The sequence below is a fragment of the Athene noctua genome, chromosome 2 (assembly GCF_965140245.1).
Source record: "Athene noctua chromosome 2, bAthNoc1.hap1.1, whole genome shotgun sequence".
Classification (NCBI taxonomy): domain Eukaryota; kingdom Metazoa; phylum Chordata; class Aves; order Strigiformes; family Strigidae; genus Athene; species Athene noctua.
Window position 1 is genome coordinate 6,536,011 of NC_134038.1, and position 17,006 is coordinate 6,553,016.

The 17,006-nt window shown below is 43.4% G+C and overlaps 1 protein-coding gene across 1 annotated transcript in view; it reads left to right on the plus strand.

Annotated features, from left to right (window-relative positions):
• COL22A1 (collagen type XXII alpha 1 chain) overlaps window positions 1–11,321 on the plus strand; it is a 218,110-nt gene extending 206,789 nt beyond the window's left edge. Inside the window, exons 56-64 of the mRNA XM_074901126.1 lie at window positions 154–207; window positions 3,161–3,232; window positions 4,977–5,012; window positions 5,333–5,377; window positions 5,683–5,862; window positions 8,003–8,069; window positions 9,454–9,636; window positions 10,003–10,080; window positions 11,030–11,321. Of these exons, the coding sequence (XP_074757227.1) occupies window positions 154–207; window positions 3,161–3,232; window positions 4,977–5,012; window positions 5,333–5,377; window positions 5,683–5,862; window positions 8,003–8,069; window positions 9,454–9,636; window positions 10,003–10,080; window positions 11,030–11,217 (903 nt within the window). The 3' untranslated portion in view covers window positions 11,218–11,321. The remainder of the gene's footprint in view (window positions 1–153; window positions 208–3,160; window positions 3,233–4,976; window positions 5,013–5,332; window positions 5,378–5,682; window positions 5,863–8,002; window positions 8,070–9,453; window positions 9,637–10,002; window positions 10,081–11,029) is intronic.
• The last annotated feature ends 5,685 nt before the right edge of the window (window positions 11,322–17,006 follow it).

The following is a 17,006-nucleotide window of genomic DNA, read 5'->3' on the forward strand; positions in this document are numbered from 1 at the left end:
ATGGGGTCGGTCGGAAATAAGAGATACCTACTCTGCAGTCTGCCAAGAGAGGAGGTTGGACAGTGCTAAAGGAATCCCTGCTGGTGTAGCAGTAGGTGGACATTTTTAATTGTAGTATGCATTAATTCACTAACCTTTCTCCTTTTGACATAGGGTAAGAATGGATCTCCTGGATCTCCAGGAGAACCCGGCCCAGCAGGTAACCCAGTAAGTACCACGAAGGGAAACTCATGCAGCAAGCAGTCAAGTCAAGGAGAGGTGACTGATGAAGTGGAGATGGAGTGGATTATGTGTAACTGCTTACCATCCCTGAAGTTGCAGTGGCTGAAGACTTGTGATCTGAAAATCACTGGCTGGCCACAACATTGGAGGGGTTGGCTAAGTTCCTGCAATTGAGCTGCTAGCTGGGTCATAATTTTTCCCAGCAAAAGTTAAGCGTTCACAGAAAAAGGAAATGATTGATTACCTGGTATGAAAAAAAGATTGGCATGCCTCATCTTCACCAGTAGATTTAATTTTGCCAGGCAGAGCCTGTGCAGCCAACAGAGAGCTGTCACAAGGGGAGGGCCTCGGGGAGTTGGCAGACTGCCATTGAGGAACAGCAGCAGCAGAAAAATCCTCCCCAGGCACTTGGGGAGAGAGCAGACAGTGGGCAGTAAACCAAGATCAGGAAGCAGAATGAAAACCCCCTGGGGCCCTCCTGTATGGAAGAACAGCATGGTAATGAAGAGCTGTAAGGAGGACAGTGAGGAGTTGTTGGTTGTTTTTTCTTTCTTTTTTTTTGTTTTTTTTTCCTCCTCTGTTCTGTTCCTGAAAATCACTCAGTGTTCAGCAAATCCATGTACCTTTGTGTCCAGTAGCATCTATTGCAATGCAGGGCTCTTCCCTCTCTTTGTCTAGCTAGACATTACAGCTTGCTGGGCTGTAAGATTCATATAGAAACAAAAGCATAGCGGGAGAAATCTGAAAAATTGCAGCATGACTTCACTCTTCTTTATGGCCCTTGCAATGCCATAAAGGAACGTCAGCCTCGCCACAGATTTGTGCCCTGAGCATGTATTGCTTTGCTGCAGGGATGTCTCCTCCTAAATGGTCAAAGCCACACCTTTCTGCATGGGGAGGTGATAACTCTCAGATTACAAGTGGGGCAGGGGTGGTGCAGTCCCCACAGCCTTTCTGCAGTCAAGAATAAGTGCTACAGCTTTTTTCTTCTTGACATGAATTCTTACATTCCTGGGACTACTGCCATTGCTTCTTATCCCGTGGATCCCTGCTGTTGGCTTTTCAACCTTCATTTCTTCTTCTCATCACACTCACCCCTGTTCCCAATTCCTGTTACTGCTTTTTTGGCTTTCTCAGTATTCATCAGGCCACTGTGGCTTTAGGATACTCTGTGAGTGCCAAATGTGGATTATTTTTTTAATCATCATTGTGTTCTCACATTACCTAAACAGTCAGCTAGTGACCTGGGGACACACCACGCAGCTTCCTTCACAAACAGAGAACTACAGCAGTCTCTGCTCCAGAGGATTTAAAGTCCAAAAATAACATAAGAGATTGAAAAAGGATAAAGTCAGATGGATGAGAAAGGGGAAACAATGAGACAGTGTTGGTCAGCAGAACAGTCATTTCATCAGAATCCTTCTCTGTCATTAAAATTAATCCTTCCCTTTTCATAAAGTTTATTATGGGAAGTATTTCCTTGTGCTGTACACGAATCCATTTATTTCCAGCCTTGTCTGGAAATGCAATAATTTCCTTCACAATGTAGTGTGACAAGCTAATATATTTCCATTTTGAAAAAAGGAGAAGCAAGAAAAGTTATCGTGGCAATAAGGGTTTATTTTCCACCTTCACCATTGCTAACTTTTACACAAGGTAAAACCTGCCAGAAGCCTTCTCCTTTTGCATCTGCTGTTTGACAGTGCCCATCCCAATTCACAGGGCTTATGTTTAAGCTTTCAAACGGCAATTCAGTCCAGCCTCTGAAATCTCCGGAGCTGACTGCAAACCCCGATGCCATGTGTTTTGTGCCTGTCAGGTTCATTGGTGCTCACCTTACACAAGACGGGCTTAAAATGAAGATGAGTTTACTCTAAGAAGAAAAAGGGATATGTTCTTACTTAGAAGGTAGGGGACAAAGTTGTGAAAGAGAAGGTTAAAATAAGAGTAAAAAAAATATCAGAAGTGTACATGAAATGACACTGTATCATGAATTGCCATTTAAGCTGCCCTGATCTGTAAGAAAAAGGGATAGTCTGGCAGAGTATCACAAGAGATAAGTAAAAGGCAGACATTTTTTAAATTGAATCAGGAAATAAAGGCAAAAGAGCAATTCAGTAGCTGTCTGTTGATTGTATTCTCAGCTTTGAGCAGTATGACCACCTGCACCGTTTCCCTGTCGCTGCACTTCACAGCATTTCCACTCTGCAACACCACCTTATAAACCACGCAGTGCCAGAATAGCCACTGAACATACCTCCTGTCACTTCCATAATTGTCACTTCCTTTTCATCTTTTCACGGGGACCCCACACAGCTTATTAATAATGCAAACATGGTGTTTGCAATCTCCTTGTCTAAATTACTATGTTCTTCCTTTCCTTGTCAGTTTTGGGAGTCCTGCTGCTACAGTGAAATTTCCCAGTTCCAATGTATCTGTAAATATAGATTTGTCGTACGAGGAGCGGCTGAGGGAACTGGGGGGGTTTAGTCTGGAGAAGAGGAGGCTGAGGGGAGACCTCATCGCCCTCTACAGCTCCCTGACAGGAGGGTGCAGAGAGCTGGGGATGAGTCTCTTGAACCAAGTAATAAATGATAGGACAAGAGGTAATGGCCTCAAGTTGCACCAAGGAAGGTTTAGACTGGCTATTAGGAAGCATTTCTTTCCAGAAGGGGTTGTTGGGCGTTGGAATGAGCTGCCCAGGGAGGTGGTGGAGTCCCCATCCCTGGAGGGGTTGAAGAGTCGGGTTGACCCAGCGCTGAGGGATCTGGTGGAGTTGGGAACTGTCAATGGTAGATTAAGGGTTGGACTGGATGATCTTCAACCAAGTCCTTTCCAACCTAGTTGATCCTGTGATTCTGTGATTCTGTAAATGTATGCTCTGGAAAAGAGTTGTTGGAGAAGGGGCTGCTAGTGTCTATCTCATTTCTGTCCTAAGGGTCCTAAAGGAAATAAAGGAGAAAATGGCAGCCCAGGACTCCCTGGCTTCATTGGACCCCGAGGACCACCTGTAAGTATGTCTGGGGATGGATTAGACCCACTAGTTACCTGCTTTTAAACGTTGGACTGATGAAGATAGGACACAGTCATCTTTAATTAGGTAAAAGAATATAAGCAGGACATCTGACAGATCCAGAAGCCATACACTTTTCCTTCCAAAGGAAACTGTACTGCAGAAAGAGCATTTTTTCTATGGACAAACATCCATAATCTCATTTGCTGAGCTGGTACCTGTCAGTCAGCCCTGATGACAAGTTCATTAATTGGGCTGGTTCAATAGTCTTCTTAGCAAGGGTATGGGGTATTTAAGTTCTCAGAGTATATCTCTGTATGAACCCCAGAAGAGATAAACAGGAAATTTTTAAGAGCTGATAATGATATAGCTATTTCTGATATTTGCTGTTCCAAGGAAAATTACTTTGTTACCAATAACAGAGGTACATCACAATTAAAACATTCATATATCTCCCAGAGTGATCTAAAATACTAACTATATGTATGAAACTATCACACTGTTGAAATCCACTATCTTTAGCTCTTCCAAGGTGAGTAAAACATATTACATTCCACTGGAAGAATGGAAAAGGTGAATGTTAGGTAAATATTTTTGTTTCTAGCTCTGTTGTGACTTTAAATGAGATTTAAAGGTTTTCATGTGGTTGTAGGAGAGCTGAATCTTTCACAGTATGATTTTTTTTTTTTTTTTTATGATTGGAAAGGGAGTTTCATGATGAGAAAAGGAGAAAGAAATATTTATCATCTGGAAAACTAATTTAAAGCAGCAAACGTGATGGCCATTTAAAACTGAAGTGGCCCTAAGGAATACTTGAGTGAGTCTGATGCTGCCTAATTTGGAGCTGATGTAATCACACACCTGTGATTAGTTACATTACTTATGCATACATGTATAGATGCTAAGCACTGGCAAAGATGTTATATGTGATTCCAGGTTATGGGAAATATATCACCTGCATGCACACATTATAGATACAATCATGTGTATGGATTGTAAATGGACTATAAAGATGAATCTTTTAATTCATGAGATGGGAAAGTGGGCAGAATTTTAGCAATAACTAGTTTAATGTTTGTTTTGCTTTATCAGTGCATTTCAGAACTGCAGTGACATTTTTTTCACTGAAATGCTAAAATGCAAACCGTATTGCCTAATTATCACATTAGAGTATAGAAAAAAGATCCTAATAGGGTGCTTGTTCAAATTGAGGTTATTTAGTGTATTTCTGAAATACAAGGCAACCTTTCAGGCTCCAACTTCCTTTATCAGTGGCTCTGTATCCATTATCTCAGCTGGTGTAATACAAGATGGTACCTCTACTTAAAAAAATCACTTATAACTTTAGACCGTTATGGGTATAACATTGACACTGCTGTAGCTAAACCAGCCCAAGTGTACAAAGCTTTGTGAAATGTCTGTAAGAAAAAGGAATAAAATACATTGAAAGCAGGAACACCCTTTCAGTGAAACATCTGTCCTGCCTCAACTGGTTTGTTAGAAATTACTTCCTGTTATTTACATTTACATGGTATGTAGCTTTACTAAAAATGCTTTCTAAATAGTAGGATGTGTCTTCCAAGGAATGACCTATAGCAGTATTATAAGGATAAATCGTCCAAACCCACTACTGTGTAGCGGAAAATGTGGGCTCTGAACAGAAAGCAAGACTTGTGGCTATTAGGTAGGGTCTTCCAATTCCTTGAAATGCAGTGCTAAATCCACTCTCTGTATCTCTCAGGGAGAACCAGGAGAGAAAGGTCCTCCCGGAAAAGAGGTAAGTTAAATTCCCAGTTGTTTCAAAGTAGGGCTGGTGTCTTTGGAAGAAAACATCAAGGATGCTACCTGGGTTGCAACAAATTGGGTTTTTTTTGTTGTTGGTGTTTTTTTTTGTTTGTTTTTTGCTTTGGGTTTTTTGTTTTTTTTTTTTCTGGAATTGTTCAATGTTTGAGAGCAAACAGAGAGCTCTCAGGAATCTGTGGGATTGACAGGGGAATAAGTTTTTCCCAGGTCACAAGAATCACTGCAAAGGCATGTGCTTTATTATTTGCTGTTATTATGGATAGCTCTTTAATGCTCACCCTTATTTTGTTGCAGGGTGCACCAGGAAAACCAGGTGAAATTGGCTCCAAAGGAGAGAGGGTAGGATGGAGAATATTACTACTTATTTCATTACGTTGAAATAAAGAGAGTTATTTTGAGTTAGGGGCTGAGGGTAGGGGTCATTCAGAAGTAAAGCATGGCCTGTAGAGATCTGCCATCCTTCCCACCCTCCCAGCCCTCTCTTAAATCTTTCTCTGTCAGTAATAATTTGTGGATCATTTGTAATGCACCAGATGTTGTATTCAGTAACTTTGCCCAGCTCAGCTCTTTGTGTTTTGCTGTGCTTGGAAATCAGAAGTTTACCTCTTTTATTTCGTGATGGTAATGTCATTTTTTTCACTTAGGGAGAGCCTGGCATCAAAGGCGAAAAAGGCCCTCAAGGAGAAAAGGGCCCTCCAGGAGATCCTGGGATACCTGGTCATAAAGGCCATCCAGGACTGATGGGTCCCCATGGACCCCCAGGTGACACTGGGCAAGTTGGACCTCCCGGTCCTCCAGGTCAGCCAGGATTTCCAGGACCAAGGGTAAGATTGACAGAGAAGGGTTTTGTACGGGTTTTTTACTGCCACAGTGTGTGACCAGAAAAGTACCTAAGATTACAGTAAGGCTGATAGAAACCAGAGCAAGTGTGTGTTATAATGGGGAGTCAGTGTTGGTTTTATCTCTTAATACATAAAAAGCAGAGCTATAGCATATCTCAGGGAAGTGTTGGGGTGTTAGACTGAGCTTCAGGAGAGCTGAACAATCCAGAACTGTAGCCAGGGTGGCCAGTCCCAACACCTTATACCCCTAAAAGCCTAAATCAGGTCATGTGACTATGGCCATGGTCTAGAGTCTGAAAAAACTTCTTTCTATAAGGGTGTTAATGCAATGCATTTCATATGGAGGTCTTATGCCTTCCTCTGCTGTTGGTTGTTACGAGAGACAAAATGCTGAGCTGCAGAAAGGTCACTGCTCTGTTCCTGGAAATCCTGAAGTCAGCTCATCAGAATTCATTAAATCCTATTTTTGCTTAATAGTAACTTTTTTTTTTTTTTTTTTTTTTTTCCCCTAATGGGAAACAATCTCACTACTTAGAGTGCCTGAGGGTAATGTATGTAGAAAAACTACCAACGCTAATGAAGCTGCTATGCCTATCCCAAGGATTAATTTGAGATTACCTTGGAGACGAATAAACAGTGAAATAATCTCTGAGTTAAAAGCTGAGTAAATTTTAGACAAAGCATTTCTTTGTGTGTCTCGACAACATAGAGATTTGATGAAATCCAGTGATGATTATGGAGACAATGAAATTAATAGGGTTAAAACTTGAAAGGATAATTTGCAATCCTTCAAAGTGTGTTCCACAATCATGTTTACTTACTGGGACATTCACTAAGAGCCATCACAAATGGTTAGTACTTAATGAAAAAATTGTTTCTTTTGTCACCAACAAACATCTTTTTTTCATGAAAAATTTGTGTTGGGAAGAAGTCAGCAAATAGACCAACTCTGTACTTACCAGCAATGTTATTGGTTAAAACTGTAATGTCTCTTAGTTATTTAAGAAAATCTGCATTTCTTAATGAAGAGTAACTTCTGCTTCAGAAGACCTCATGAGGTTTTTGTAAACATGGAGAACATAGACTACATCCTTGTATATTAAAAGGAAAGGTGTGAGGGAAAAGCAACACTTTCATGCAAATAGCTTATACAGAAAAGAACACAGTCTTTAGGTTGACCAGAATTATTTTCAAAAGTGGCAGAAATTCAAAGAATAATTTTAGCCAAAAAAATGAAAAGTGTATTTCAAGTGAAACATTTAACTTTATGATTTACATAGGAAAACATTTGATCTTACTCATTCAAGTTTATTTTTTAAATCCAGCTACATTTTTGTATATTTGAGTTTATGCAACCACTTTTTTTATTCTTTTGGAAAGTGACACCCTAAAAAATTCTCCTTCCACTGGCCAAAAATGCTTTCATCATTTTTTCAGTTGCATCATCCACAGTTGTTCACATAGCTTTGAGTTTTGACAGCTGTTACAGCTGTTCAACAGCAACATCGCACAAAAGAGCTGAGAGATGGGGTGAAAGATACTGTCCCTTGGAGGCTGGGTAGGGGACCAAGGCTGGGCAGCCACATCCCCTGTCTCCCTTCAACAGACTGAAATCAGGCAGAACCTTCTACTCGTTTGGAGTAACGAGTATCATATATGTAAACTGGCTCCTGTTCATTGAGATGGGGCCTGTTGGCAGGCAATGCACCCAGTATGAGTGTTTATAGCAAGTCTAGACACCCAGCTTAACTACCCTGGGGTCATGTGAAATGCTGAAAAAGGATGTAGGCTTTCCACTGTGATCTAGCAGGATAGAGGATGTCTTCTGGTTTGATTTCTACTTCTTTTCCTGTGAGTGTATAGGAGGGAGATTTTCTCTAGGAAGGAGATGGGGACAGTGTCCCAACTCTGCCCTTTGAGCAGGCTCCCTGCTTACATTGTTGAGTGCATGGCTGGCCAGCAGGTTGGGAACTGTGGATGTTTTGAGTCCCTTTACATTTTCTTTCAGCCCTGTGTATGCTGTGGATGATGAAATGCAACTCACTAAACCCTTTGGTTTAATTTGCGCATCCCCTGTCTGTGATTATTATGTCTTGTTATTGCTGTGATTATTACTCTCTAGGGGGAACCTCCATCTCTAGAGACTTTGAGAAGACTCATCCAAGAGGAGTTATCCAAGCAACTAGATGGTAAGTAATCAGCTCTGGGAAGCCAGAAGATATATCTGAGAGTATGAAGAATACTTCCTATAGCTGTGGTGGCTCCTGAAACTCTTCTGCTTATGAAAGGCAATGTTGCAACAAGCCTGCCTGGAAGGAGGAATGTGTAAAATAAAATGTGCTTAGCAAGCTTTACCATTCCCCAGGCTTGATGATCCCAGCCACAGCATAGGGTCTTTCTCCCTTCTTCGACCAAAGGCCATTGCCTGTGGTAAGCAGCTCATGTCTTTTTGCTACCAAAATAACTGCTGTAGACTTATTCCTGCAGATACCTGGGGTGACATGGTAGAACAAGAGAAGAAGAAATTCAATCAGATTAATTTGGGGCCCTGGAAGAGAAAGTAATCAGAGTAGGATGTGAACTTTCCTTTGAGGTCCCAGCTGGAGAAGAAATGTTCCTGATTTCTGGCTGTGACATTTGATACTCATCAGTGTGAGAAGGGGTGGAGTGGATGTGGGCTGCTGCTTCTCTGAAAGTACATGACTTGCAGACCACTACTGACCCCAATCTACAGTGAAATGCAGAGCCGTAGTACTTCTCACACAGCTCTTGGAGCAGCTGACACATAGCTGCAGGCAATTTCCTCCATGCTAAAGATCATGGCTCAATGGAGTGATTTGGTTTAATGATTTGATTTACACACTCAGACTTCAAATTCCGTGCCAATCTAAAAGCATTCAAGAATTTGAATCAATGAAGAGAATTCTGTAGGATGGTTTTGTGATGCTGAGTATGTCTTAAGAGCTCTCTAGGCTGTTCAGGATCTTAATATGGAAGTGACAAGCAGTGTGCCTGCTTGGAAATTGGAGAATATGCTGATGCAGGGAGCTGCCTTAGTTACAGTTTCTGACTTCACAGCCAGAGATGGGTCCATTAGCTTTAACTCCACGTGTGTAACAGCCCAGAACAAGAAAAGTAATATTTCTCCCTACAGAACAGCCATGTAGCATCTTGTTCTGTGTAGCAGAAGCAGTGGGAAGAGGCTGCTTTTTTTCAGAGCAGCAATGATTCCAGTTTGACAGAAATCCACCAGCAGCACAGCTAAAGGAAGGGATATTTCAAATCCTTGGTGGACAAGAAGCAGAGGATGAGAGAAGTGCTTAGGATTAAGTACGAAGTTTAAAAGCCTAAAGCTGCTGAGAAATGAGGTTTAAGTAATTTAGAGAGGGTTGGGGAGTCATCATTATGGCTTATGGGGAAGGATTGTGTAGGGACAACAAATGGCTGGCCCAGAAAAATTGACCTTTGGCAATTTTTAAATTAAATGGACTTTACTAGGCCACTGGTTCTGTCTCTCCATCTCTTGAAGCACTGATCTTCTAGTCTAACAAACCCATTTCCTTCTCTTCTCAGCAAAGTTAGCCTATCTCCTGGCTCAGATACAGCCTGCACATGTAAAAGCATCCCATGGCAGACCAGGACCTCCTGGTCCCCCTGGGAAGGAAGGACTCCCAGGAAGGACTGGTCCTCCAGGAGAGCCTGGCCGGCCTGGACAGACTGGGTCTGAAGGGCCACCTGGACCTATTGGTCCCAAAGGTGAGTGAAACTTGGTGTGTTTGGGCAGTCCAGTAAAGGGATGTGTCCACCACACATTTTCGTCCACCTCTCCTGTTAGTAGCATCTAAGTGGTCCTCAAAATGCATGTGTTAGAAGCAGCCTCAGTCTGTTGAACCAGAGGTGATAAATGTGACCAGCAATTGTTGGTGTGTTCCACCTCTGACCAGAATTGGAATGGGGTGAGTTTCATGTCTACATAACGTCCCATCTCAGAGGATTGGCCACAATTAGTAACTGGTTTTAGTAAATATATTAGCCTCAATGCGGCTGAAAGACCTATGGTAGCATTCTTTAGTTCTGTAGATCATGCTCATCAGTTCATCATTCTTCTTTCCCTCTTTACAGGAGAAAGAGGAGCAAAGGGTGAGAAAGGAGACACCGGTGTTGGCCAGCGAGGGGAAATAGGTCCTCCAGGAATTCCAGGTGTGTTTATTCAGAACACCCCACAAACCACATCACTCAGAACCACTACAAGGACACAAGTCTCAGCCATATTAGATAGACAATCAGGATAACACAAATACAGCATACACAATTTCTGTAGAAAGCGGCCCAAAGGGAATAAATATATCAGTAGCATCATATCTAGCCATCTTTGTTTCCTCAGCCTGATGGACAGGTATAATGAGCCCTCTCAGTAACAGCTAGGTTAATTGACCTTTGGGACTAGTCCAAAGTGAAGCTTTAATTACTAGATACACTGTGAAGTATCCTATCTGCCCTTGCCAGAATTTTGTTGGGACCAAGCTGAACCCAGAGGTACAGGCAGCTTCAGCTACTATGAAAGGTCATATCAACACCTGTGCTTCAGGCATACAGCTCGTGCTTTACCTTTGCTGACAAAAAAAACAGAAAATATATTTTGTTACTAATTTGCAATTAGGAGCCATTGATCAGCTTTGCCTTTACCCTGCTTTGTTGTGGGGGGGAAACTATGGGAAGCCTTCATAAGTCTTGGTCTGCATTTGGCATATTGGCCCTGCATCGCCTTAAAATAGCAATGGCCCCACTATCCTTCGTTTGAATGAGTTATCTCCCAAAGCTGGCTCTTACCTGAAGCTTTCCCATCCTCACGTCCTCTCTCTGAGGGCTATGTGCCGTTAGTTGGCTCGAGCAGCTGCACAACTTCAACATGGTGATAAAGAGCAGCCATAGCAGTGTTGTACAGCCCAAGGATGCCATAGGGGGTGGAAATCTTCTTTCAAAGGAGAAACTCTTGTCACCTCCTTGTAGATATATGCTAGCCAGACCCAAATCTGTGGAAGCTGATTGCATCCCAGTTTGGCAGCAGAGCCATCTCCTGTGATGTTACACTGCTGAATACTACCCCCTGGGGGTGTCACTCACCGAGAGCATTTTGTTTTTATTTTAGGCCTCCCAGGGGAGCCTGGCTATGCCAAAGATGGGATGCCAGGACCACCCGGCCCTCCAGGCGAAGCTGGTGTGCCTGGTCAGACGGGTCCACAGGGACCTCCAGGAGCCAACGGACAGTGTGACCCCTCTCAGTGTGCTTACTATGCAAGCCTGGCTGCCAGACCCGCCAACGTCAAAGGGCCCTAGCATGCAGGGACTGTTCCCAGACTTGTTTTTAAAACTTGAATTCATCACACCTGCCCAGAGCTCTCAGATGTCTTCAACTGTGTTTCTTTCATGGGAGGCCCTCTAAAGCCAACAAATGCTGCCGGTCGGTCAGATTATTTTTATGAATTATAATAATTATTATTATTATTATCTTTGATGTGATATGTGAATTTGTTTTTGTTTTCTCTAACATCAGGGCATATTACAACATTAAAAATAAGTATTTTTTTCCTCTTTTCAAGAGCATACAGTATTGATGCATTGTGTAGCTGTTTATGCAGAACCATTCCGATGCCAAAATTTTTGTCTGTTATCTGGTTATTTTTTTCCAAAGCATTACCCCTCACCCTTGAAACTGAAATAAAATCCTGCACTGTGCAGCCCGGGGCATTAACTCTGAGACACAGGCTGATCACAGGATTGTTAGTGCTATCTGCATCCACAGGGAGGGGAGGAAGGCAAAGCCATGCCAAAGTGGGGCAAGAGGTCTCCAGCACGTTCACCTCACAATGGACAAACAGTTATGAGCAGCCAATGTGTGTTTTCCAGAAATTCCCTATTAAAGTTAATGTTCTTCTCCCCATAAATAAATCTGTATGCTATAGGAGCTACTTTTTATGGGACCATGTGGGATCTCACAATAAAGCCTGAAGAGACTGCAGAGATGATCTAAACCTCCTCACTGCTCCCTGTGCAAGAACTTCAGTACTTGGAGGGTTTGGTTCTACCAGATGGAGCTTAACTTCCATCTGTCAGGGAGATGCCTCTGCAAAAAAGCCACGATGCTTTCCTCTATCAGCTCAGGGATGCCAAATCCCCTTTTCATTGTCAGCACACATACAGCTCCCTACCATCTCTTCACCCAAAAGTCATCCAGAGCAGCATAGAAAATCTCCTGACATTAAAAATCTCAGCAAGCCAAGTGTGGCCCAACTTCACCATTTTGGATGATCCACTACGATTATAACATGGCAGCGTCGTGTTTTAGAGGGTATGTGAGAAGTTGTAGGCTGGTCTAGAAGAAGGTTGAATGAATGACCCTGATGAAGGGGTCAGAACAAGGGTCAGAACAAAGAAGTCTTCAGAAACCCAGAGGAAATATTATTTGAGGGTGAAAACAAAAAGTCAGACACTGACCCTTTTCCCCTATCACCTAATTGCCAAAATCAGCTTGAGACTGCAAAGAGAAAGTAAATAGGGGATGGAGTCTGAAAAGACATTCATAATAGGCCATGTATGAGTTTATCCCTCTGACCAAGACAATCCCACCCACAAAAGTGCAGAACTGAGAGGTGATAAGGCCTCAGATCTATGTGCCAGCCAGCAAAGAAGCTGCATTTTCAAAACTCTTCTGCACAAACCAGTTTGTACTGAGAGATCGAAGTAATGAACCTGACACAGGCACTAAGTGCTGAATGTGTTTGGAAATCTCATCAGGTCTTTTGGAGACAGGAAAGAGGCACCATGCCCTGCTGGCACGTTCACCATATGGCATGATGCTTCCAAGCTGGCTAAGCTGAGGATAAGCCACAGCTGTGTCTAACCACCCCACTTCAGACCCCACCGCTAAAGCCTAGAGATAACCATTTGCCAGCCTTAGAGTCTTTTTCTTACCCAGTAGCAGATAAAATTTGCCTCTGTTTTACTGAAAGATGAAATTAATTAACATGTTCATATGCCAGGGTTAAACAAAGTCTTTACTGTGTAGCTCTCAGTGGTGCTATTTTTGCTATTTCCTGTGCAAATAAACTCTTTGATTTGATTTTACTGTGTTTCTTGCTATGGAAAGACCACTCAAAGTGAAAATATCATGAAGTGAAAAGCTTACCACTTCTAAGTAACTCTCAAGGGTATATCTGTTACTGTACTACATCTTAGGTTAGCTTGCTATATTTTGGTATCAAGCAAGCATGCTGATCACATTCTATTTAATATCCCCATTTTACCTAGTCCAGGCTGAGTGAGATTGCATCCTTCCAGTGGTGAGGCAGAACACGTTTTCTATGCAAGAGATAGATACCTTTCAACATGGCACTAGACATGGTTTTGAATAACTGTGATGGCAATCAACAGGTTTTATGGAGGTCAAACATGCTAACTAGGCCATGTTAAAGTTCTGCTTGAGGGCAGGGAGGCTCTGCAGAGAGACCTGGACAGGCTGGAGCCATGGGCTGAGCCCAACTGGAGGAGTTTCACTAAGGGCAAATGCCGGGGGCTGCCCTTGGGCCACAACAACCCCCAGCAGCGCTACAGGCCTGGGGAGGAGTGGCTGGAGAGCTGCCAGTCAGAGAGGGACCTGGGGGGTGATTGACAGCTGGCTGAACAGGAGCCAGCAGTGTGCCCAGGGGGCCAAGAAGGCCAATGGCATCCTGGCTTGTGTCAGCACTGGCGTGGCCAGCAGGGACAGGGAAGGGATCTGAGCCCTGTGCTCGGCACTGGTGAGGCCGCCCCTCGATTCCTGTGTTCAGTTTTGGGCCCCTCACTACAAAAAGGCCATTGAATGACTCGAGCGTGTCCAGAGAAGGGCAACGGAGCTGGTGCAGGGTCTGGAGCACAGGTCTGCTGGGGAACGGCTGAGGGAACTGGGGGGGTTTAGTCTGGAGAAGAGGAGGCTGAGGGGAGACCTCATCGCCCTCTACATCTCCCTGACAGGAGGGTGCAGAGAGCTGGGGATGAGTCTCTTTAACCAAGTAATAAGTGATAGGACAAGAGGGAATGGCCTCAAGTTGTGCCAGAGAAGGTTTAGACTCGATATGAGGAAGCATTTCTTTGTAGGAGGGGTTGTTGGGCGTTGGAATGAGCTGCCCAGGGAGGTGGTGGAGTCCCCATCCCTGGAGGGGTTGAAGAGTTGGGTTGACATAGCGCTGAGGGATCTGGTGTAGTTGGGAACTGTCAGTGCTAGGTGAATGGTTGGACTGGAGGAGTTTCAAGGTCCTTTCCAACCTAGTTTATTCTGTGATTCTGTGATATTTAATTCCTGTCGTGATGGTGACTCCTCAGCCTCTATAGACTCTCATCACATGTTTCTGCATGTGACGTGCGTGGCATAGACTTCAAGGCACTCCGGTGCATCATGCGAAGGGCAGATACATAATGATGTTCTGTTAAATAAATTTCAGGGTCTTTCACCCCTGTGAGGTCATAGAATCAGAGTACTGGAAGGGACCAATCTAGTCCAATCCCCAGTAGATGAGGTGGTGCAGTGGTAGTCGAAGGAGGTCTAGGGGTATTTTTTGGATAATCCTTTTCATTGAATGTCTGTTGGAGCCATTGCCAAGAGTCTGTGTTAGGAACATGAGGGACACACCTGTGACTTTAACAGCAATTAAAAGAGCTGCATGGGTTAGGCACAGACTACAGCTCCGCAACTTCACCGAGAAAAGGGGATGCATCCTAATTCCCTTTGCTCTAGTATATTCCCTAGCATTTGGCTGGCTGTTCAGTCTGTTCCTGGAGACACCCCAGACTCTCTCTGTGCCCTCAATTCAGCAGGTTCTATTTGCCTGCTTTTTCCTACATCTTGTTTTCTCTCCAGCCAGCTAAATGACATTTACCAAGCATAATCTGTCGCTAGTGAGAGCAGCACAAGACACATGCTGCAGGCCCGGATCAAGACTTGTGTTTATAGCCACCCAGTTTCTATGTGTATAGTCTCTCTCTATCAGAGAGACTTCTGTAGCTGCCACAGAAGCAAGCTGGATGTGACTATGTCTAAAAAGTCACCTGTGATAAAAGGTAAGAAAGGAGAGTGTATCTGCAGGTTTTCTGCCCTGCAAGCTCAGTCACCAGAAGCTGCAACAGTGTTTACCTCAGTCTGTTCATGGGTATTTGCAGTCTTTGGGAAGGTGGCATGAGATTACTTTCCAAATGAGGTCTGCCATCTGGGCAGACAGTGAACCAGCAAGTACAGCCCTGGGCATGGTCAGAAGCTGCCTTCCAGAAAATGCAGATGCCTCTGTGCCTGAGCAGGTGATGGTGTGTGCTAGAAGGTGACAGGCAGATGGGTATTATCTGTCCAGCATCTTGCAAGGTGACCATGCAGGCAGAAGGTGCAGGTAGGGCAGAGACAGTGCTGACGGCCTCTCCCCTAACTGCTCCTGAGTCAGGGAGGGCTGTGGCTTTTGCATCACAATGCTCCTGTCTGCAACAAAGTGGTTGGTTCATCGCCATAAAGTTCGTTCACTGAGTCTGAGTTTTAAACACAGGAAAACGTTGGTATTTTTGTTGCTTTTTTTTTTTTTTTTTTTTTTTGACTGGTCCTGTGGTAAAAGAGGATATGCTGTTAAAATTGCATTAGAGACCCAGACAATGTATTATTTACAATGTATTATTTACATATTCAAAAGGTGCTAATAACACCTGAGTTTCGTGGCACCACTGTGGGTTGTTTTTTGTTTTATTTTTAAATCAAGTGTGTAAATTATTGCAATTACAGCAAACAGACCATTATTACATTAAAATTTTTGCCTTTAAAATAAATAAATTAAAAAACAAAACAACTGGATGGATTGGGGAAAATATTTCTGTGTGTTAAATTATTTAACAATTTATATTTGTTTTCTAAACAAATTTAACTTTGAATTAGCTGCTTCTTGGAAGCTGTAGCAGGGAATGGATTATTTCCCTTCTTTGCCACTTGTGAGTGGCTCTTCTCAGTGCAGCCTTGTGATGCTGTTTTTCTGAGCGGTCTTTTTCCCACCTCTTGTTTTTAATATGGAATAATCAAACTCTGTAAAGGTGCTCTGCTTTACATGTTTAATTAGAGATGTGTAATCAAAGCAAGACTACTCTGTTCAGGACTCAATCAAATGTGTGTGGTTTTTTCCAGATAGACAATAAAAATGCTGTAGCAGCTAAACCCAAGCTCTGTGTTCTGATCACAAAACTGGCTGGGAGATGAGCACAGCTTTTATATTCTGGGCAATTAAAAAAAAAATAAAATTAAAACTATTAAAAAAAAAATAGAGTTTACTGATGGCTTAATCTTTTAATATGGAAATTGGCCAAGCTCTGCCTTGCTATAGATTGCATTTTGGCAGTCTCTGGATCAGGACTTGCTGCCTAGGCATGGCTGGATATCACCATCCAACAATGTCTTGAGTGCCAGAGACACTGACAAGGAACTGGCAGATATGATGTAGGACATACGGGAGTCTTCCCAGATCTGCAGTGGGTGTCCCTAGGGGACATTATGTATCACAACAGATGATGTAAGATGCTGATGTCTGGGTACCGGAATCCCATGCTCACTCTCAGAGTGAGCTCACTCTTCAGACTCTAACTGTGGCACGTGCACTTTGGTGGCTCCAGTGTGAACTGCGGAGCCTGGAGAGCGATACAGATCATCCTGAAGTAGTCAGGTGAAGCACTCTGGGCTTAACTAGGTCTTCATGGATAAAATATCTGGTAGCTGTCTCACCTTCTACCATTACTGACTCATGTTCCTGTACAGTCCTTGTGCCAGGGAGTAACAAGAAAATTTTCTTAAAATTACTGCAGTAACTCAACAGTAATGACATAGACTAAGAAAACCTGACACTACCACCTTTCAGCCTCTGTGAACTGGAGTCCAGTGCTGCTGAGGGTTAAGGCTGCTGCTGCATGGCTTGGGGAGGAAGAGCAGCACAGGGACAAAGCGAGCCTGGGCACGAAGGCAGGCTCTGGCCCTGATACGCAGCCCTGCTTAGGGGTAAGCATCCATCAGAGACCATGAGGAGTCCTCCTTGCTGCTGTCTCTGCAGATCTAGAGCTGCTGGGGGAAGAGTCTC